General features: G+C 36.2%; 1 protein-coding gene across 3 annotated transcripts in view; it reads right to left on the bottom strand.

Annotated features, from left to right (window-relative positions):
- Window positions 1-24,056, bottom strand: part of CDH13 (cadherin 13) — a 1,699,366-nt gene that overhangs the window by 27,942 nt on the left and 1,647,368 nt on the right. For all 3 annotated transcript variants that reach the window (XM_069072248.1, XM_069072247.1, XM_069072246.1), the window contains one exon: window positions 22,990-23,132. In XM_069072248.1, coding sequence (XP_068928349.1) covers window positions 22,990-23,132 — 143 coding nt within the window. The remainder of the gene's footprint in view (window positions 1-22,989; window positions 23,133-24,056) is intronic.

Here is a 24,056-nt window from a genome sequence, read left to right as displayed (position 1 = left end):
ATGTGGTACAATGGAAAAAACACTGTACACTCAGAGGATCTTAGTTCAAATCCTTATTCTAATACTACCATTGAAACCTTGGGCAAATCATTGAACTTCTCTGGGCTTTAGCTTGCACATTTGTAAAATGAGGAGGCTGATCCAGATTGTTAGGCCATCTCTGAGGTATCTTTCTACTCAAGATCTAAGAATGTATGACATATAGGCAAATATTTGCATACTGGAAGAATCTGTGAATTCATCAGTGTGTAGAACTATTGGCTTTATAATCTCAGTTCATAAAAGTCATAAGGAGCTGCCTGAAGCCTGTAGAGTTTATATGACTTGTGTAGGGTCTTACAACTAATACATGTCAGAACTAGCAACTGAACCCAATTACCATGACTCCAAGTGTAGGACGCTATCCCCTCTCTTTCAAGTTATCTTTTCAAATAGGGGGAAAGAACAAGACAAAGACCCAAAGACTTTCCATTATCTTAGATTGTAACATTGTTCAATCTAAATATAAAATCATGCATCATGATTGGACATCAGGAGAACATCAAAGCTAAGGTTTCTGGTGACATGTTGAGGAAGTGGTGTTCAAGAGCCTGAAGAAGGGATGTCTCGTGGGTTACATGAAATAACCGTGCTCCAAAATTCAAAGGACTGTTATGTGGAAAAGATATTGATATTGTTATGTTTCATCCCAGAATTAAGTAAGAACATTCTAGGTGAAGATCTTAAGGAGGCACATTTAAGTGAGTTTCCACTCACTGCTAGTTTTTAATCAGGGGATGAAGATGAATGATCACTTGGTGTGTATGTTGGAGTGAACATTCTTTTTCAGGTATGGTTGAGAATGAAAGGTTGCTGTAGTCCCTTTCATTATTGAAATTCTGTGATTCTATGAACACATGGCTGAATGGTGACACCTCATCTATTTAGTCACATTAAAAAAATAAAAGAACTGCATAGTGACTGCTGGTAGCATTTCCCTCAGCATGAGTATATGGATTGAATTCACTTTAATGAAAAATAAATTATTTTTCACTTTTTACTGGACTAATTGAATTTTCAGTAAGAATCTAATACATTTTTCATTTTCAATATATTGAAATAAATTCATGCAGCAGAAGAGATGAAAAGCACTTGCGTATCTGAAATATGACTGTGTTAGTCTTTCCTGAACTTAATTAAATGGCTATCTTTAATTTTCATAGGATCTTATGAGTTGGAGGTAGAATGGACTTTTGTGATCATCTTGCTCAACTCTCATTTTATAGAGGAAGAAATTGAGCCCCACAAGGGAGAAATGATTTGCCTATCACATCACAAATGGTAAATAGGAGAGTCAGGTTTAGAATCTATTTTCCACAACTCTAATTTCAATATTTTTACATGACAATACATTATGACTCCAATATGCTAATATTTTATAACCCATAATTCACTCAATCTCTACTGCTAGGAGTTTGAACTCTCATTTCTCTGCCCCTATTAATGGCATGGTTTATTTTCATGTATAAAATAGTAAGGAGAAATAAGAAAGAAAACATCTGGTTATTATCTACGAAACATATTGGGTGAGAGAATCAGGGTACAAAAAATTCTTGGCAGGCTAGAATGAAGGGCAAAATCTAAGACAGATGAGTACAAGATGTGTTTTAAAAATTAACTTCACAAGGAGAAAATAGAGGAGACCTATCCTGAAGTTCACATAAAATAGGTCTGGTAGTTTTAATAGAATTCAGACTCCATGTCAGTCAACAGTGTGACTTGGTATCCACAAAGTCAATATACTATTAGATTAAATTGAGTCATAGTGTCTAGAAGAAGGCATGCAACAGGGTCACTGTCCTTAGGTCAATAAGACCATATTAAAGTACTGTGTAAACTTCTGGGCACCCCATATTAGGGAAGAGAAAGGAATAAGGTTTTCTATTGAGCTTACTATGTTCTAAGCACTTTTTGTATATATAAAATGACATCCTCACAACAACACTGTGAGATAGGTGCTATTATTATTTTTAGGTGAGAACACTGAGGCAAACAGAGGTTAAGTGACTTGCCAGCATCACACAACTAAAAATATTTCATGCCCAGAGCTCTATCCACTGAGCCATTATATATCTTTCTCTTTATCTCTCTCTATATACACATATATAGATATACTTATGTGTATATGTATCTATTTGTGCATGTGTCCATATACACAGAAGAGGATTCAAGTTGAGTCTTGAAGGAAGCCAGTGAAATATAATAGTTTCTTAATAAATGATTGGTCAATTCAAAAAAAAATGTTCCATTTTTCTCTACACATATATTCTCTTAAAAGAATCTGTAGGGGGGCGGCCAGGTAGCACAGCAAATAAGAGCACTGGCTCCAGTGTTGAGAAGACCTGGAGATCGAATCCCGGGCTCAGACACTTAGCACCCACCCAGAAACACCTGGCTGTGTAACCTTGAGCAAGTTACTTAACCCCAGTTGCTTAGGGGCGGCCAGGTGGCTCAGCAAGTAAGAGCGGCTCCAGTGTTGGGACGACCTGGAGATTGAATCCCAGGCTCGGACACAGCACCACACCCAGAAATAACTGGCCGTGTAACCTTGAGCAAGTTACTTAACCCCGATTGCTTAAAAAAAAAAAAGAATCTGTAGGATGTATAATATGGTCATGTTAGAAAGAAGCCTATATTCAGGTGAAAATTGTATATATAGAGTTATGCATACACACAGATATAGATTAGTATATGCTATAAAGAAAGAATAAAAATAAATGTCCAAAGAAAGAAAAATATATTTCTAGTTCCATGAATCAGTTTCCTTTACTGCCTTGGTTATGAAAGACTGTCATGAGCTTTAGTAGGATTTCATGCCTAGACTACAAATGTCAGTAAAGTGTTTATTTTTTTTTAAAGCAATTGGGGTTATGTAACTTGCTCAAGGTTACACAGCCAGTTTTTTTTTTTTATTTCTGGGTGTGGTGCTAAGTATCTGAGCCCGGATTTGATCCCAGGTCATCCCGACTCTGGGGCCAGTGCTGTTACTCACTGTGCTACTTGGCCACCCCCAGTAAAGTGTTTATTGAACCTCAGTCTCTTCAATAGAATAGAAGAGGTGTTAAATACTGATATACTTGTGAAATTCAGATGTACAATTTAAATAGAAAATGCAAAAATAAACAAACCTAATTAATTTGCTAATTAGTCTTCATTGCTGTACACATTAGCCCCATGTGTAGTATATACACATATCTCAGAGAAAGCACAGTTTATATGATGAAATCCACTGTGTGATGGTAGACAATATGACTCTGAGTTTACTGAGAGGCAATAAACATTCCTTTCCTTTACATGGCAGGTTAATGTACCATTTGTAAAGAAAAAGAACAGATGGTAAGAAAATGCAGCCTCTAGAAAATTCCAAGGAGACACTTTCCCAAAAGAAACATACTCCCCCCACACACCTCCCACCCAACATGGCCATTCACATAGTTAACACAAAAATGCTTTAAGGAAAACAAAAATAAAGAAAACAATCAAACAAAAAAAGGAAAGCTGTGTACCACCAGTACATTGATGATAGTTGGCGCACAATTCACCCATGAAAATAAGCATGGTCTCTTAAATTTAAGCTCCATTGATAAGAAATTACATCAGGCCATTAGTCTATTTATCTAGTTATGCCTCTTTTTATTTCTTGGTTCTATTTTCAAACAAATATTTCTGTTTTGATTGGTATCAGAGACTGAGAAAAAGAAAATTGAAGAGTGATACACATGTGAATAGAAGGGATACAAATTCTCAGAAGCATTTTGATGAGCATATTTGTAATACACATGTATGTGTAAAATATTTTTGTATGTATGATATATATGTGTGTGTGTATATATATATACACACACATATAGAGAGAGAGACAGAGAGAGAGAGAGAGAGAGAGAGAGAGAGAGAGAGAGAGAGAGAGAGGAAGAGAGAATTTGGATTTATAGATCTTGCTTGAAGTATAATCAAGGATGACTATCTCATTAATGAAAACAGTTACTGAAATACATGGATCCTTAGGGTATTTCACAAAGGTAGTATCTTACATTTAACTTATTTTTACCACTTTTTATCTGAGTTTTCTCTTTTGTTATGACTTCTAACCACTATTTCTTAACCTTCATAGTCTATGTCAATGACCCTTTTCTCTTCACCTTTGGTCTTGACTACTGCTAATGGCCCATAGGTAAAAGCTCCTTCCTTCTAGAATATCCCCTTCAGACCTATTGTTGCTTCTTTTATGAATCCTGGCACCAATCCTACACATGGCAAGTTTTTCTATAACTCATTCTATGCTCTGAAGTACATGCAAAATGTTATAGAAAAATGAAGCTAGTGAATGAGGCCCAGTGACAATACACTTGATCAAAGAGACCCTAAGCTAGTGATTTTTTTCTCCTATGGCTTTCCTCAATTTAGAATCACCTCATGCCACTGACCACTCAGTAACAGAATCACCCACATTTCCTACAGTCATGAAAAGCTCAATGTGATGTTAAATGGCAAGTTGCCAAGATTTTTACTGGCATATAAACACATCAAAATACAATTTCCAATGAGAAATGAAAGTTTGCAGGGAGGATGTTGGAAAGCAATACATATTCAAAACTTTCTGCTAGGAAGAGGTAATAGATAATTCTGTCTCCATCTCAGTTTTCTCTAGCAATCTTCTCTACTGGAAATACAAAATCTCATGTAATACTTAACACAGACTATTCCCTTAGTTGAATCAAGAAAGGGCAAGCAAAAACATTAACATTTGTCCACATGTAGAATACTGGATTCTTGGCTTCACTTGCATCTAATAGGCCATCTAGTCTGAATCCTTCCTAAACAGGAATGTTGTATACCACAACTCCAAGAAGGACTTAATCATCTTCTTCTTAGTGGTAGCTAATGCTAGAAACCTTCCTATCCTGAACATTGTCTCCTAAAGTAATCCATTCCACATTTGGAGAGTTCTAATCAATAGGAAATTTTTTTCCCTGATATCAAGTCCAAATCTGCCTTCCCTCTTACATGATCTTCAATCTACTGTATATATCTTGTATGTACATAATTGTAGGCATCTTTTCTAACCCATTAGAAAGTAAACTCTTTGAGGGTAGAAATTGTTGGTTTCTTTCTTTGTAGCATTTGGCAGTCTCCAGGATACAATAAGCACTTAATAAATGCTTGCTTGCCTACCTGACTCCTTGTGATTTACACTTATTATTCTTATTTATTTTATCTTGCACCAAGATAAATAAGTTCTCTTCCTTTCCAATACGACTACCCCTCAAATGCTTGATGACAGAAAAACTGTCATCCCATACATTTTCTCTTCTTCTGGTAAACATCCCTACTTTCTTCAAATAATTCTCATACTGCATTGTTTCAAATCTTACTACCTTTGTCTAGTACCTCTGAAAATATCTTGCTTTTATCAATGGCTTTTTAAAAATTAGTGTCCACAAGAAATTCAGGGAAAACTGGAAAGTAGAATGGCAAAAAATAGACTTAGACTAAGTTTAAAATTGTTGTGTGACCTGAATTTCAAATGGAAGAATGAGATTAGGTAGGCATCACTGACATCTTCACATCAACGGCCAGAAGATAACTTCTAAACCAAATAAGAAACAGAAGCAATAAAAGATAAAACATTTTTCCGTACAAGCTATATAAAAAAATTTGTAAGAAAAAAAATGAATTAGGATAAAAAGAGAAGTGGTTGAAACTCTGAAATATTTGCTACAAATATCTCTGATAAGTTCCTGATATTCAAGATATATAAACAACAAATAAAAATATATCTATTACACACACATATATATATTAAACATGTCATGTTTATTTATGTATACATATATGTAAATGTGCATGGATCTTTCTATCAAGAAAGATATAGATGAGGAAAAACCATGACCTAATATATTGAAGGCTATAAAAATCATTTTTCAAAAGAATCACAAACTGTCATATAAAAGCTTTCTCTAAAACAATAATAAGGGAAATAAAAATTAAGATAACTTTGACATTTTACCTTGCATCCAAAAAAATTTGCAAGATGATAAAAGATCTGAACAATCATTATTAGATGGATTGTACAAAGATGGGCACATTGCACTGTTGGGGGAATTGTGGATTGGGCCATCGATTCTATAAAGCAATTTTGAATTCTCTTTAAAAAATGACAATAAAATATCCATACTCTTTAACCGAGAATATGGATTTCTATACAATTCAAGATAATTAAAGAACCAAGAGTCATATATTACAAAAGATGTGTTTGCAGCAGTTTTTTTAGTTTTTCTCTTTTTTATTTTTTAGTTTACATCATTTATTTCTTTCAACCTCTATTTTGCCTTCTGGTTCTAAAACATCAGGGAAATTTTCCTTGAGGGTTTCTTGGAGGATGATTTCTAGGTTCTTTCCCTGATCATGGCTTTCAGGTAGTCCAATAATTTTAAAATTATCTCTCCTAGATCTATTTTCCAGGTCAGTGGTTTTTCCCATGAGACATTTCACATTGCCTTCTATTCTTTCATTTGTTTGGATTTATTTAATATTATATTGATTTCTCTTAAAGTCACTAGTTTCCCTTTGCTCCAATCTAAATCTGAGAGAACGATTGTCCTCATTGAGCTTTTGAGATTCTTTTTCCATCTGGCAAATTCAGCTTTTCAAGGCATTCCTCTCCTCATTGCCTTTTTGAGCCTCTTTTGCCAGTTGAGTCAGTATGTTTTTTAAGGTGTGATTTTCCTCAGTCAGGCTGTTGACTCTCAGTTCGTAATTTTCTTGCATTATTCTCATTTCTACTCCCATTTTTTCCTCTACTTCTCTTATCTGCTTCTTAAGGTCCTCTATGGCCTATAACCAGCTTGTATTTTCCTTTGAAGCTTTTGGTGCAGGAGTTCTGATTTCACTGTTTTCCTCCTGTTCCATGCTTTGCTCCTTTTTGTCCCTGATCAGTCTAATGTTGTAGTTTTCTGTTTGTTTTGCTTCCTTTGCCTGGTCATGTTGCCCCTTAGTCACTTGACTCCTGGGCTTTTTGCCACAGTAGGACTCTAACACCAGATGGGGGAGCTTTTATCCCAAATGCTGGGGTTATCTCAGCTGCTGGAGGTATTATTTGGGTACCCTCTCTGATGCCTCCACATACTCTGGAAAGCTGGTCACATACCAAAGGACCTCCACACTAGACCACAATTCAGATCCAAGCAGGTTAAAGCAAGAGTGATTACACCTCAGACTGCTCGCTTGGTCCCCCTACACTCTGCAGACCAGAAGCTGAAACTGCAACATGGCACCAGCATGGTGTCTCAGCAGCTTCTTGCCCTGGGGGCAAAAGGTGATACACTCCCAACTACTGGTCCCAAAGTCCACACTGCACTGACCTCTCACTTTGTCCTTTGCATCTATGTGTTGATGAATCTGGAAATGGCCACAGCTGCTGGTGATCCAGAGTCCCTGTGGAAAGCTGCTGGTCAGGTCTGCCCTGGGGCTAAAACCTCTGGTTCCGTGCAGGCCTGGTTTCGGCTCCTAGAGTGATGCGTTGGCCAATTCCTGCTGGACTGCTGGGCTGTCCTCAGGGGTAGATTAGCTTCTCTGTGTCATTTTGTGGGTTCTGCAGCTCCAAAGTTTGTTTAGAGTCCCCTTTTACATGGATTGGGGAAGGTGGAAGCCAGAGCCCTGCAGAGGTCCTGTTTCTACTTTGCCATCTTGACTCTGCCCCCCCAGGGGAGGATTTCTAATCGTTTATGTAGCATTTTCCTGGAATCTAGCCTTCTGACCAGAGATTTCCTTTTTAGTACCTTGTGAGCACTACCAAGTTTGAGATTTCCTGATTCTGAGCTTTCAATGATTGGACCTTCTAGAGGAAGAAGAGGATTTCTAGATGTAACATGCTCCTTGGGAAAGAAAAGGGATCTTCACCATAGTCATGCATAGCATGCCTTGAAATCAGAAGATCTAAGTTTCAGGTCCAGTTCTGACATTTACTGTCTAGGTAATGACCAAATCACTTAACCTCTCAGCCTCATTTCTTCATCTGCACATTCAGTTCCTTCAACTGATCCACATATGGGTGTAATGGCAAACACAGAAGTAGTTCACACCTTCTTTCAGCTATTGAATTAACACCTTGTTTCAGTTCAAGTTTCTTTTGAGCCTTCAAGTTGGCATCACAGCCATGTCTCCTCAGTCCTTGGCAGCTCTGGGTGGCAGCTCTCAAAAGTCCTGGGCAGCTCAAACTGGTCCTCAGCAATCCTCTCCTTCTCTCTGCCTCCACGATGCTGCTTCCAAAAAAGTACGTTCTTTTTTTGAACATGGCTTTCAGGTAGTCCAATAATTTTTAAATTATCTCTCCTGGATCTATTTTCCATGTCCGTGGTTTTTCCAATGAGATATTTCACATTGCCTTCTATTTTTTCACTTGTTTGGATCTGTTTAATAGTGTCTTGATTTCTCATAAACTCACTAGCTTCCATTTGCTACAATCTAATTCTGAAGGAATGATTCTCTTCAGTGAGCTTTTGAGATTCTTTTTCCACCTGGAAAATTTGGCTTTTTAAGGCATTCTTCTTCTCATTGCCTTTTTGAGCCTTTTTTCCCATTTTACTTTGTCCATTTTTAAGGTATTACTTCTCTTCAGTCAGGTTGTTGACTCTCATTTCATAATTTTCTTGCATCATACTCATTTTTCTTCCCAATTTTTCCTCCACTTCTCCTATTTGGTTTTCAAAATCCTTCTTAAGCTCTTCTATGGCCTGTAACCAACTCATGTTTTTTTCTTGGAAACTTTTGGTGCAGGAGTTCTGACTTTGCTATCTTCCTCCTGTTCCATGCTTTGATCCTTTCTGTCCCCAAAATAGGAGTCTAATGTCAGATTTCTCTGCTTCCTTTGCTTGCTCGTGTTCCCACTCAATTACTTGACTTTTGAGATTTTTGCCACAGTAGAACTCTGCTACCAGAAAGGGGGGATTTGTCCCAGTCACTGGGGATTTTGCAGCTGCTGGAGCTATTAGTTGGCTGTCCTCTCTGAAGCCTCCACACACTCTGGCAAACTGGCCACACATCCCAGGACCTCTACCCTAGTCAGCGATCCAGATCCAAGAAGCTTAAAGCAAAGCAATTACCCCTCAGACTGGTTGCTTTGTCCCCCTACAATCTGCTGGCCAGGAGCTCTGAAGCAGCCACATGGCAGTGGTTGCAGGGCCGTGGAACTCAGCTGCTTCTCCCTCTGGGGGGCAAAGGCCAGACCGCACTCCTGGACTCCTAGATCCCAAAGTCCACACTGCACTGACCTCTCTCTTTGTCCTTAGCATCTATGGGTTGATACTTCTGGAAATTACCATATCTACTGGTGATCTGATGTTCCTCCAGCTCGTGGCTGGTTGTGGCCCCCCTGAGGCTAAAACCTCTGGCTCATGTGGGGCTGGGCTCAGCTCCCAGATTGCTGCGCTGGCCCCTTCCTGCCGGCCTGCAGGGCTGTCTTCAGCAGGAGGTTAGCTTCTCTCTGTCATTTTGTAGGTTCTGTAGCTCCAACGTTTGTTTAGAGTCATCTTTTACATGAATTGGAGGACGTGGGAGCAGGAGCTGGGCAGGAGTTCTGTTTCTACTCTGAAATCTTGACTCTTCCCCCCAATGTCAAGTACTTTTTAAAGTAATAAAGAGAGTGTCCAGGTAGTGCAGTGAGTAAGAGCACTGGCCCCAGAGTCGGGATGACCTGGGATCGAATCCGGGCTCAGACACTTAGCACCCACCCATAAACACTTGGCCATGTAACCTTGAGCAAGTTACTTAACCCCAATTGCTTTAAAAAAATAAATAAATAAAGTAGTAAAGAAAAACTAAGTAGATTCCCGTAAAATGGGAATGTAAAGCAAATTTAAATATGTAAATATAATGAAATGATATCAAACTATAAGAAGGCATAATTGTGATGAACACAAAGAAGTATGGGAAGATTTATTGAATTGATTCAAAGTGAAACAAGCAGAACCAGGAAAACAATGTATACAATGAACACAATAATGTAAGTCATAACTTACAATAAATAGTAAGAAGAACAAAAAATAAAATTAGTACTGAATGTTATAAAATTTATAATGACCAAGCCTTCCCCCAAAGAAGAGACATCAAGAGGAACTTTCTTCCTCCTTTATAGAGGTAGAAGACTACAAGTGTGAGAAGTGAAAGAGAATCAACATCTATTAAGTGCGTACCATATGCCAAGCATTTTAGGTGCTTTACAAGAATGACCTCCTTTGATCCTCCAACAACCCTGTGAGGTAGATGTTATTATTATTATTCCCTTTTTATACTTGAGGAAGCAGAGGTTTAAATGACTTGCTATATGTTATGTGCCTAGTAAGTATGTAGAATTGAATTTTACCTCAGTTATTCCTGACTCCTCAGCCCAATACGATTTTATTTTGCTTGCCTAGTTGCTGTTGCTTTTTGTTTGTTGGTTTCTTTTTGTATCACAGGAAACTATTGTTGTTCCTGGTAACTAGTGAGTATTTAGCAAAAGCTTGTGATTTAATTAAAAAAAATCAACATGGACTGAATACAATACTTCCATTTTGGTTTGACTAGGGCAAAATATAGTAGAGCTATAACTTCCCTTGTTTTGGATGCTATGATTCCATTAATATATCCTAAGTCAGTACCCCTTTTCAGCAGTCTACCACATTATGATCTAATGACCTCCTTTCTGCTTGGTGAGAGCAGGGAACATTCTATTTTTTGCATTTTTAAGCCCAACATCTGACACACAGTAGGAGTTCAGTAAATTTTGATTGATTTGTTTGATTGCCCTCAATGCTATCTCTTATGATGTTTGTCATCTGGTTGTGGTTATGATGACTACCATGCTACTGACTGTTAGAATTCATCACTTGATTTTCCATTGTCCTTTGGGTTACCTGTAATTCTAATGTTAAAAAGTCGTGTTCTAAGATTCATTGAGGTACACCACAATAACAACAAAAATAACACATCTGTATAGTAATTTATGTTCTACAAATCAATTTCTGGTAGAATATTGTGGTTATGAAATATAATTTTGCAGTGATCATGAAAACCAGTGGGAAATTTCACAAGAATGATCCAAGAAGATTTATTATTTCTGCTTATCTTTGGAACTAAACTACTGTGTTTTTGCAATTCCTTTCCTAATTGTTGATCCGTCTAATCTACAATCTATTTATTTATTCCTCCACCTATCCAGCTATCCCTCTTTCAATCTATAACCTATCTATCCATCTTGCTAGCTATATTAATGAATGACTCTGAGAGGCTGCTTTTCCAGCTGTCTTTTCCATATGTTTTGCTTTTTTCCATGTGGGAGATTAGATAAGTTTCTTATGCTTTTTGGTGACTCAAGTGGGGAACTTCATAGTGTTCCAGTGCTAGCCCCACATCATCCATGAATGAACTTTGTCAGGTTGACCACAGATTGGAATTCTTCATCTGTTTGAACTTTATTCAGCATATTTTCTATAGCATGACTTTAGCTGAACACATACATCTTTCTATTCTTCTAATTAAACCATTCAATTCCATACTTAAATGGGCTCATAATCAGGACTTATGTACAAGGTAATGGATCTAGCAAATCTTGGATGAACACATCACTGTGACTTTCTTCAAGAAGCTCTCCTGATCTCTGTAACTTGTAATATTTATGCAGTGCTGTAACTATAAGCAAAGATATTTAGAGGGGAAAGGATGAGTAGTCATCATAGCCCCTAAAATAATCTGCCTTGGTGTGGATTGCCATCAGGCAAGGGCATGGTCTTTTTAAAGGTTGTTGAGGGGGAGGGCAGACTCCATGGGAGATATGTCATGGCAGTAGGTTCCCAGGGAGCAATAGTTGTTTTGTATGATGCTCAGTATCATCATTATAGGGCAAGGCTCCATTCACCCTATGCAAACATCACTACCAAATATTACGTAACAATACAATATTTTGTATTATAATTAAGAGTATATGTGTTCCTTTCTAATAATATATAAACTTAATGACAGAAATGACTAGGTCTTATTAATCTTTGTATCTTTCCCAGTTCAAAAGAGCACACAGTGCTCTGTGCTAATGTTCTTTGCCAATGTTTGTTTTGATTAATTTAATTGAATTGATTTCTTTCATCTTGTCATCTGTGAAATTCCTCAATTGATCGTCCTGTGCACTTACAAAAATCAGAACTGATATTTCATTGCTATAGGGAACTTATGGTTAGGAATTAATTCCCCTTACTACTGCAGATCAGTGTCTTCTCAAGAACTTATTTTAAGAGTGTTGTCTGGGACACTAAAAAGTAAAAGACTTGCTGAATCAGATAAAAATGGTATTTGACAGAGACTAGACTTAAATCTGGGTTACCCAGTACAAAATATAAGAAAATTTGTCACTATTTCCACTAATTTTAGTATGGCTAATCACATTTTCCTATTAAAATGCAAGCTCTCCATAGGTAGGAATATGTACCCCTCCTGCCCAGTACTTAGACTTTATGTGTCTGTGTGTACATGAACACATGTGTGCTTTATGGGTTTTTAGAACATACTCATGAGGGATAAAATGACTGATCTCTACTAATTCCCAATAAGGAACACTCCTTTTCATTGCTTTACTTCATCATTTTATTGTCATGAGTGTTGTCAAAAAAATGAGAGATGTAAGAGTCATTCATCAATCCTTTTGATATATGTTGTCCAGTTGGAGAACAATTGTTTATAACCCCATAGCATGTTTTGAGGAAGGGAGGAGCTAAGTGATGGACATAGCTGCCTTATCAATTATTTTTATAAAGTGGATGAATTTGAATAACCAACATAACCCTAAGTGATTGAGACTGACAAAGAAATTGGCTGAAAGGGGGACCAGGTGACATTAGGGCTATGATTCTATGTTCGAAGTCAAGTGAAGGACACCGATAAGTGGCATGTTCATGGTCCAAAAATGCTACCAGGATACACAAATACATATTAAAACAAAAGAGCAGTTTCTACTTTTTTTTAACAGAATTACATAGTGGTTTGCCGACCTTGCATTCTGTGTTATGGTTAGAAATGTAGCCTTATCATAAAGAAGAAACCAAGAGGCATAGGGAATGAATCTATTTCTTTTCTAAAGCAGGTAGCTCCCCATAAAAGGCACAGATAGGCTAAGAGAGATCTTTTGAAAGCTTTAATTTCTGCTTGTAATGCCTATAATTGTGGAAAAGTCAATCATCCAATTTCCTAGAATCAAATCTACAAAATAATAACAGCAAAAACACTGATAGCTAACATTTAAATATGCAAAGCACTTTAAAATGGTATCTCATTTTATTTTTACAATAATGCTGGTAGTTAGTAGCAATTTTGATACAGTTTTATATATATGAAAAAGAAAAGAAACAGAGGTTACCTCACTTGTCTATAGATACACAACTAGTATGGCTTTGAGGCAGGATTCAAACCTAGTTCTTCCTGATATTAAGTTTAGAGCTTTATCTCTTTCTTATTCTACCTAAACTGAATACATTTGGAGACTAAGAATGACCATAATTCCTCTTCTATAAGACAACTAAAAACATTCTGGCTAGTTGACTCGAATTTGGTAGCAATGGTCATCAGGGGTGACATTTGAACACAAATATCCTTCCATTATTCCTAATTAATTTTATTTTGGTTAAGGTACCTGACTAAGCTGGCCATAGGGGGCCCTAATTACTATAATGTTACTGTGCTAATATTCAGTAATGCAAAAGAATTAAAGCTGTGCAGTCAGTGTGGACCTCCATGGAGAGTGATATCCTAGATGTCTGCTCCCAAATTATCAGTAATGGTTTACATATACAGTGAAATGAGAGTCCCAGAACAAGAGAATCAGCATTTTATAGAGCAAAGAACACTGGACAAATCATAGCACCCGAGCTTTAGAGGCAGCTGGTGGTGTGGTGGATAGAGCTGTGAGCCTGTAGTCAGGAAGACCTAAGGTCAAATTCAGTTGCAGATACTTACTAGCTATGTAACCCATGACAAATCACGGAACCTCAGTTTTCTCAGCTGTAAAATTGGTATAAAGAGCACCCACCTCTTAGTATTGTTGTGAGGATCAAATGAGATAATATTTTTAAAGATCTTAACATAGTGCCTGGCACATAGTAAGTGCTGTATAAATGTTTATTTTCTGTTTCCTTTTAATTTAAGTTCTGAGAGTAACTGATTATGGGATCTCTGGCAAATCATTTCCCCTTCCCTGGGCTGAGTCCCCTTCCAGATTGTACATTCCTTGACTTTATGAAAAGAAAGACCTTGCATATTGTCTTTTCCTCCTGAGGATACTTGAGATGAATTCAAGGAAGAGGCAGCAGGCCAAAGAAACGCACAGAATGTCAGTTCTGGAAGGGATCTTAGAGGTCATCTCTTTCGATCCATATCTTCAGCCTACTTGACAAATGTTGATCAGGTCTTTGCTTGAAGACCTCAAATAAATGCTTAGTCTTTTTATGCAAAGACTATTTCACATTTGCAGCTCTAATTGTTATCACTTTGTTCCCTTATCTTAAGCATAGCTGTCTGTAACTTCTGCTCTTGCCTCCCACTTCTACCCTTTGTAGTCAAAAAAACCTAGTCTAATTCCTCTTTCACAAAACAGTTATTCAGATGCTCTAAATTGCTTTAATACCAATGCCCACGTCTTTTCTTTTCTAGGCTACACATTTCTAATTCCTTCAGTGATTCTCCTATGGTATAAACTTGAGGTTTATCTCCCTCCTGTTTGCCCACTTCTGAACAGTATCTATAAAAATTGGTCTATAATTCAACACAGTACTCTAGACTCAGTCTGAACAGAGCAGAGTACAGTGAGACTAAGATTTCACCTCCCTGCCTCAAGTAAATGCAGATTAAATTTTCCCAAGTATTCTTGTCAGTCAGGTCATACTGCTGCTTTACACGGAAGCATTTCCATCCCTGTTCTGGAAGTGACTTTTTTTTCAAAATGGTTATGACAGTTCTATGGGCATCAATGGTGCCAATACTTTGCAGGTTTATACAAATCTTAGCTATCTCATGGAAATTCTGCACAAAAAGAGACTTTAGTAATCACTCAATCCAGTTCATATTTTATTGAGGACCAATTTTTTTCTCACATAGAGAGAAAATTACTTTGATATTAGAAAATGACTATATGAAGGTCATATAGTAAATAGAAATGGAACACAAACCCATTCTCATTCCTAGCTTGGAGGTCTTTTGCCCTACACCAGCTATGTATTATAAATAAGCAATATGCCTTTTCCTCCCTTATACTTGTGGCTAAAATGTTTTTTGCCTTTTCTCACCTTTTTTCTACACGAGACTCAAGGATCATAGAAATCCAGTCAAAATTTTTGATGTGATGGATATCTTACTGGAATTTGAAACAGCACATGATGATGGATGTAGCTTCAATTAACTTTTCCTCATTAATTAATATAGGAACTGGGATAAGGGGTGATAAACTGGCCTAATTGGGTTGCCATAGTAACTAACTGCCTGACTTGTTTCATAAGAGTATGTTTTAGGTGAAATCATTCTGTGGTAATTTGATCACATGCTCCATGAAGCCTGGAGACAGGTTAAGAAACATGAAAAGAAAGTCACATCACATATTCTTTGATACCTCTTTGCTATTCAAATTTTGTATTTCTTCCTTGCAGTTATTTGATTGTTTGTTGCATATGTAACTAAATAATCTTATTTGTTTTCACTTAGAATCAATTGGAATTTTGAACCTTATACAATATTTCCATTTTGAATCAGATGGGAGTAGCATAATCCATGCCAGTTTGTTTGAGAAGACTAGGATAGGACAGGTTAGCATGTTATAGTTAGACAGCAAGAACAACAGAGGAACAAGCTGAAGCTTGTATTAGTATATATAACATATTAGAAGACATAGAGGAAGTATCTTCAATACATTGAATGGATCTCCAATGGAATACTTATGAAAGAACACACAGGATGGGAAAGCTCTGATAAGTTACAATCTGCACTGGTCGTTGTGCCAATCCTGATCAGAACATGTATTCATCAAATATATTAATCCTTTTTGCAATATTTATCTCATCTACTCCCAAGAGTTAAAGTCATGTCTACAAAGATGGTTACTAAATTTATGCACTAAATGCTAATTTCTTGCCTGAATTCCTGTTGTGCATTATGAATTGCCAGTCGGTCATCTCTTCCTATAGTTATCTCAAATTCAACATGTTCAAACCAGAGCTCACTGTTTTCTCCCCTTTATCGACTACTTGACCTGCTTATTCTCCAAATTTCTTCATATATTTTGTACTTCTATGTGTGCCTTTGCCCATGCCATCCCCTATATCTAAAATTAATTTCCTTCTCTTTGATACTGCCCAGAACCCTTGTATTCCTTTAAAGTTCAGTTCAAATTGAATTTCCTTTATAAAGCTTTCTCTTATTACTCCAGAGATTAGCATTCTCTTCTTCCTTGTATAATACTTATCCCTATATTTTCTGTAGAGTTTCAACAGAATGGAAACTTCTTGAAGTCAGGAGCTGTTTTCTTTTTGTTTTTGTATATGCAGCACCTAGCACAGTGCTTGACATATAATAGTGATTTAATATATAGTTGTTGACTTAAATTGAATTGATAAAATGTCGTGGCTCATGGTCACAGTATTTTGTTCCTAGAGGGGTCCTACCATTTGCATGCTGCAAAATCTCAGGATGGAATGAGATATGTAACAGTAAGTGATTAATGTGGTAAAGAAAGGTCTTGATGTCCTTATATATTCATAATGCTATGAGACACAATTTAGCTGATGACAAGGAAAGGATTATGCTAAAAACAAAGAAAACCTGGGCAACAGCAGAGGATAATTCCATTCTCAACAGCTATTATCTCTATGAAACTGAACACATCTTCCATTCTGTAAACCCAATCTGTGAAAGAATTCTTTGTCGGACACAAACAAGTGTTAGGTGTCAGCCTACTTCCTGAGATTCACATGTTGAGTGACTATCTTTAAGTGAGGGAAACAGAAAATTTTAATTAATAACAATATTCTATGCCCCTGATAAGCTTTGAGTCTTACATAGCTGCTTTGGCAAGATCTCTCACTGCCTCTGAGACACATGATTTAAATATTTAGTGAATTTGTGAGGCTATTGAGAGAACACTTCTTACCAACAGATGGTCTGGTGAGTGATTGCTCAGGGACTGAAATTTCACAAATGATACCAATAGTCTGATGAAGGCATCACTGTTTATAATGTAGAGTTATACCACCTCTCTCAAGATTCATTTGTGGATTAATAAGTCATAGGATGGCTCCAGAAGAGGAAGTTGACTGCTGTAGAAACTTTTCCAAAGTGACTCAAAGTGTTTTTATTTCCCTCAAAAATTATAATAACCCTAGCCCTGCAGTTTTCAAATCTTATCATTTCTGACAATGAGTCTAAATTTAGCTCAGTTAGGTTTGAGAAATTTGTGTGTAGGAAATTATCTGAACTGTCACCATATTTCCTACCATATTTAATGTGAAAAAATAGCAAAGCATATAAGTAATGATGCTCTAAAGTATATTATAGATTTGACTAGATTGTAAGATACTTGAGGAAAGAGACAGTTTTAACTTTTGACTTTGTATCCCCAGCATCAAGGACAATGAATCCTAGAGCAAGATGGCTGATGTATTGACCAGTAAGTTAAGTCAAGTTTAATAGCCCTTTATATATCTCTCCATATTCAACAACAGTAATACTAAATGACTAATGGGGAGAACTTATATTTCTATCTAGACTTAGAGGTACAATTAGATAAACAAATACATATTATGTATATTTCTCCAGAATATACCTTTTCCTCATTCATTTTTCAAAAATGAATTTATCAATTCTTGGAATTATATAACTGGTCTAAGGTAGTTTCCTGACTCTATAATTAAGATTATAATATCTGTGTCATATAAGATGCAGGATACTAAAGGGCTAGTGTGGTACCATGATTATAATCAATAATTGTGACATCCCTCCAATGGGATAGCTTGATAGCAACAGAATCATTAAAAGTGTTTCTCTTAGTGACATCACTTATTGACATCTCACAGATTCACCAGAGCCACAAGGCAAAGGAAGCTATACTTCTCAAGTCACTGTACCTGTTGAAATACAGTCACATGATATTTATATATGCACTGTTATATTGCAGACAAACTTGTCAAAGATTTTCTCCTTACTTACTGAAAAAAAAACACATGTTGCTCAAGAGGGCAGAGGTATTAAGGATACAAACCAAGGGATTTGGTATTTAAATATCTCCATGCTACTAAATGATGACTTTGTAGGCATTTGGCCCAACTCTTGGCTCCTTTTACTGCTACCTAACACAAATTCCTTATTCCCATTCCATGTAAATCCTGCCTTTGGAATGCTGAATTCTACAATTATAGAATCCTTTGGTGTCCTACAAACACATGTATTACAAAGAGACTCATCATATATATATATATATATATATATATATATGTATGTATACACACACACATATTTGACTTGTTTAACTCATGGAAAACCTTTGGTTTTATTTAGAACAGTTTGACTTATTTCTAAACTACCAGTTCTTCTTGGCACTATTCTTTTCATGAACAGTTTGAAAGGAAAGCAGATGGGGAATATGCATCAAATTCAATAGAATCACAGTAAAGTGAACAATTTATCACAGGCTCTGGAGATGGTATGCACTTCATGAGGTCAAACCCATTCAGTTGCCCTGGTCCTTTAAAATAACTAGCATTGGGAGCTATTTTTCCTACTATAGTAAACATCCTGGGCAGCAAAAATTCCAGAAACAAGACTTATTGGGAGTAAAATGTATATGCATTTATTTGTTCCCCAGATTTATGGCTAAGCTATTCCCTGAAGATCTCAAAGCCTGGTTTAAGGAACTTAATCAAGGGACAGCTAATATCAGAAAATTTCCAACCAGGGATGCAAGAAAATCTATATAGGAGAAAAAAAATCATCAGGAAGAAGTCAAATCAAGTCGAGTACAAATCCAAGTCTCTGGAGTACCATGTCTGGTTCCTGCTGACAATTTTGAGGGTTATATGTTATATGAAATCTCCAGTGACAGTTCCTAGACCATAAGGGACAATCAGATTGACACCTGACCTTTCTGAATGGTTAATTGAGTAGAGATTATAATCCTACTGGGATTTAGAAACCACTAACAGCCATTTTATTATCCTGCTTTTAGAATATTCCTGAAGGGCTTCCATTCTTATTATGCTCTCAAATATTTTTCCATCTCGCTGTTTTCTTTAACATCTTTTATTCTTTTTTTTTTAACCGAGACTAGTGATTTCCACCCACAGAAAACCTTTAATAAAGAATGGATATGCTCTGAAGACCTCATTTTAACCTTTTCACAAAATCAGAAGTATATAAGGTAAATTATGATATTCATCTCCAAAGATAAAATAGTAAAAACTTTCCAGTGTGAAAGGTTACATTTTATTCACCTGTAGAGAAAATAATTCATTGATCAAGTCATTTAACTACAGTGCTGCTTTAGTAAAAAGTGCTGCTTTACTGAAATAGAAACCAAACAATTTATGTTAAACTCAATTTTTAGTTCAAGGAAATTGAGAGAGTTAAAGAATATTATTATATTACATATATCCTATCCCCAAATTTCAGAGTGATAACCCTAACAGAATTAATATGTCCTAGGTATTTTATTAGTCTTCCATTAGAGATGTTAAAATGAGATTCCACCATCATTCAGTAATATTTTCTAAACTGGCCTTGCTATAATTTTTGGGTCTCAAAGCAAAAGTCACAAAAAGATCCTTTATGTCCTTTTAACTGCCTATTCACCCCACCATCATCCCTTGTTCTTTAAATTAGGGTGATATCTTACATTAAAAACAAAATTTTAAGCACCAGGCAAGTGCTATCTCTTGTGCTCAGATGCTCACTTGATTCCCATTCCCATTTTGAAATTTCTTCATGTAGATAATAGGAATATGAATTTATTAACTGCTCTAAACAAATCATGTTTTTACAAGTAGACAAGCAGGAATCATGGGAAAACTTTATTGCACTGTTTGAACTTGGCCCTGTATGTCTGGGAAGGTGGACTACCTTTACCTATTGCTTAAAGAGCCTTAACTAAGGACCTGGTTATGTTGACCAGAAATCCAGTCAGTCCTGAAAACTGATTCAAGTTTTATCACAATTATAAACCTCAAGCAACCCACATGTTTTATCTGAAAACTGGCCCTGTATGGATCAATTAGCTATTGTTTCCACATTGCTTTGGTTGCTCACAAACACTTAGGGGAAATAGGACACCTCTTTTTCTGATTTCAAGGAAATATACCTGTTTACTCTCCTCCTCCCAGAATAGAAAATTCCTAATCTTTCCTCCAATTAGAAATTAGATTACCTAATTGTGTATCCTGGTTAATTGGTTTCTTTTAATTAATTAGTCTTATTTGATTAATTGTTTTTAATGTATAAGATTCTGTCTCCCCCTGTATTTGGGGACCAATGCCAAAGCTGAGGAAGTCTCATCCTTATTTATTATGCAACTGGCATGCTTTGCTTAATAAATAGATATGCTCAGAATCTTAAACCTTTGTTCTCTCTATCATTTCATCTTTCTCCCACCAGAGTTTTCAAAACCATATAACAGTAGAATATATTGAAGAGGAGAAAAGATGGAAGGAGACTAATATGGTATCTTTTACAGTGGTCCAGGTAAGAAGTTATAATAGTCCAAATTCTATTAGACCAGAGTATTATAACTTCTTTACTGTAAAAAAATTATTATATACCACTATAAAAGATACCTAATTGATCTTCTTTCTTCTATTCTCTTACCTGTGGTTATGTTGGTGGCATAAAACAAGAAATACTGTAGAGAAAAAACTGAAAACAATTCACAGTTGATAGAGTGGCAAGGAAAAGGGGAGAGTCAAAGATGACTTTAAATTTATAAAAATTGCTAAGTTGGAGATTGTAATCCTTTCAACAGAAATAACAAGGTTTGAAGGAGTGTGGCTTAAGCACATTTCTCTTCAGTCTCCTTTTGTGGCAAAACAAGAGGTAGGAAGAAACAAATAAGCCTCAGAGAAGGGGCAAGATAGGTTATAGTAGCAGAATCTAAAGAGAAGGTTTACATTACTAGAATGAGGCAGCATGGTATGGTGAGCAAACAAGGCAAGCCAAAACAAAACCCTTGATTTTGAGGTAGAGCACAAAGGTTCAAATCTCAGGTATTCAGGACTTGAATATCTATGCGACTTTGTGCAGATCATTTTACCTTTCTTTGCCTCAGCCTTCACATCTGTTAAAAAAAGTGTGTGTGTGTGTGTGTGTGTGTGTGTGTGTGTGAATGAGATGAGCTCCGTGGTCTTTTCCATCTCTAAGTCTATGATAGTTCTCATTATATATTTTGTTGCCATTTTTTTCAAACAAGGTGAATGGACTTCAATTTGGAAAACATGGAATTTAATTTAGCATTCACTTATTAAGTGCCTAAAATGTATGAGGCCCTATGCTAGGCACTCAGGATAAAAAGACAAAAATAAAGTATGTGCAGCCATCAAGGAGCATATATTCTATTGGTGGACATGCTGATGAGGAAATTACAGACAAGGATCAATAAGGGGATTATAAAAGGATATCTGACTACTCAAATAAGTCTCTTGGCCCTGATGATTTCTATCCCAGGGTACTGATAGAACTTACATATATGTTATCTGAATTATTGCCAATGACTTTTTTGAAATTATAAAGAATGGAGAGGCAGACTCAAAAAGAGAAAAGACAAGTAAATGTTCTATTTTTCAAAAGAGGAAAATGTCAGATTACAGAAATAGCATCCTAGGAAAAGTAATTTTAATTAAACAAATTATTTTCGTATACTTTTTAGACCTTTGAGTCTCTCTAAATACAGTGCCTGACAACCATGAAAACATATCAAGAAACTATATTCAGGATGTAGAGAAACTTGATTTGGTCCTAGCATCAGATATCACAATTATATTGGCTACTATATGTAAACTCTAGAGATCTATCCTTGGAGGGCACTCCTGGCCTCTACCTCCTTTAGTACACCAATTTATTTGTTGAGTGTGAGGGGGGAACCACATAGTTATTTTGATTTGTACTTCTCTTACTTTTGGTGATGTTGAGAAATACTTCAGACATTATTATAATTCTTTTGAGAACTACTTGTTCATATCCTTTAACCATTATTTCATTGGCGGGGGGAAGGTTTTTGGTGTCACATATTTGCATTGCCATCTTTCATGCTATATCTTGATATAAAGTCCTTATCAAAGACATTTGAGGCAAAATTTTCCCCCACTTGGCTGCTTCCCTTCTAATTCAATTGCATTATTTTTGTTGGTACAATAGCCTTTCAATTTAATATGATTACAGTTATCTTGCTTTAATTTTTATTATCCTATCTAACTCTTAAGTTCTATATTTGATTCTCCTCCCCTTTCTTCCTTTCCTCTCTCTGTCTTTGTCTTTTTCTCTACCTCTGTCTCTCTTTCTCTCTCTCTCCCCACATACACACTTTAGTAAGTCATGTTCAATAGGCAATTTTACTATACTGTGGTATATTCTATAAGATACTGGTTGAAACCTAAATTCTAACAAATCTAGAAAAGACTTACACTAGACTTTGCAATTATCAGAAAAAAATGACATCACTCTTCAATAACTGTCTTTGAAGGCAAGGATTTTTTTTTTTGTGTTTGCATACTAATATCTAGCATACTGCTTGGCCTATAGTGGACAATTGACAAATGGTTATTGATTGATCACTGACTTGAAAAACACATTTAACCTATCATTCAAGTTCTGCCTATCCAAGACATATTTCCCTCAGACGTTAGAGAGAAAAAGAAAGCCTAAACATTAAATATTACACAAAAAAATTTTAAAGTTTTTAGTACTTACCACTATCTATTGCAAGGAAAAGTGCAGTGTATATATTATTGTGGACAAATGGAGATTCACGGTCCAAGATAGCTGCTGTGTCAATTGTCCCATTTATTGGATTGATGTTTAGCCATCCTGCTGGGTCTTTATAAACGGAGTACCTAAAACAAATAGACATATATCATATTAAATAACAGAATTGATGAATATTTGAATACAGAAAGGACTATGTGGTTACATCACAGAGTGATATATCACGGAATTATAATATGGAATTATTTGTAACATGGAATTCATCGAAGGGGCATTATTCACCTGAATTCTTTCATAATTAAAAAAAACTTGGTCAAGCTTCTCTTTACTAACAGATCAGGCCAAATACACCCATTTCAGTGGCAGGGTTGACATATATGCCTAAAGTGTTGGTGTGCTTATTGTTGCCATTGAGCATGTTCTGGATCAATAGGGATATATTTCCCAGACTTACTAACTGGTTTGTGTTTATGCCATATTTACAGATCACAGGCAGTGACCACTTTCACCACTGACTGAAACCTAAAATTAAAAGTCATTGGAGGTCAAATAAGTAACCAAATCAATCATTTTTTTTCAGAACAAGAAAACACGTAACTGTGATGCAAATATTACACTGACATGCCTCCAAGCTTCTTATTTATTGCAAGAAGATTAAGGCATTAAAATTGATTGTCCTTATGATACTTTATACTTCTCACTGCATGCAACATTTGTCTTATACTGACCTATCACACATAGGGCAAATTTGAGAGCCTTTGCTAGATCACTCTCTGTGGCTCTCTTCTATCTCTTGTCCCCACATCACCCTTGGCCTTTTTTTGTGGGGCTGGGGGTGGGGAGGGGAAGAGAAAGGGAAATAAAATATCATTTGAAATTTTAATTACAAATTCTTTTCATTTCGTTATATTACTATGCATCTATTTTATTAGGAAAATTAAGTGACTTAGCTATTAGAAAGAACCAGACATGAATTGTAAAGAAACTTCATTGTAGCCCCATGATTGATATCTTCTCCACTGAAGGGGGAGCCTTCTCTGACACTGGGCAGA

This window comes from Petaurus breviceps, unplaced genomic scaffold (genome assembly GCF_028583685.1).
Source record: "Petaurus breviceps papuanus isolate PSGF00001 unplaced genomic scaffold, PetGlider_PUasm1.0 90845, whole genome shotgun sequence".
Lineage (NCBI taxonomy): Eukaryota > Metazoa > Chordata > Mammalia > Diprotodontia > Petauridae > Petaurus > Petaurus breviceps.
This window is presented reverse-complemented; position numbering and strand designations above follow the sequence as displayed.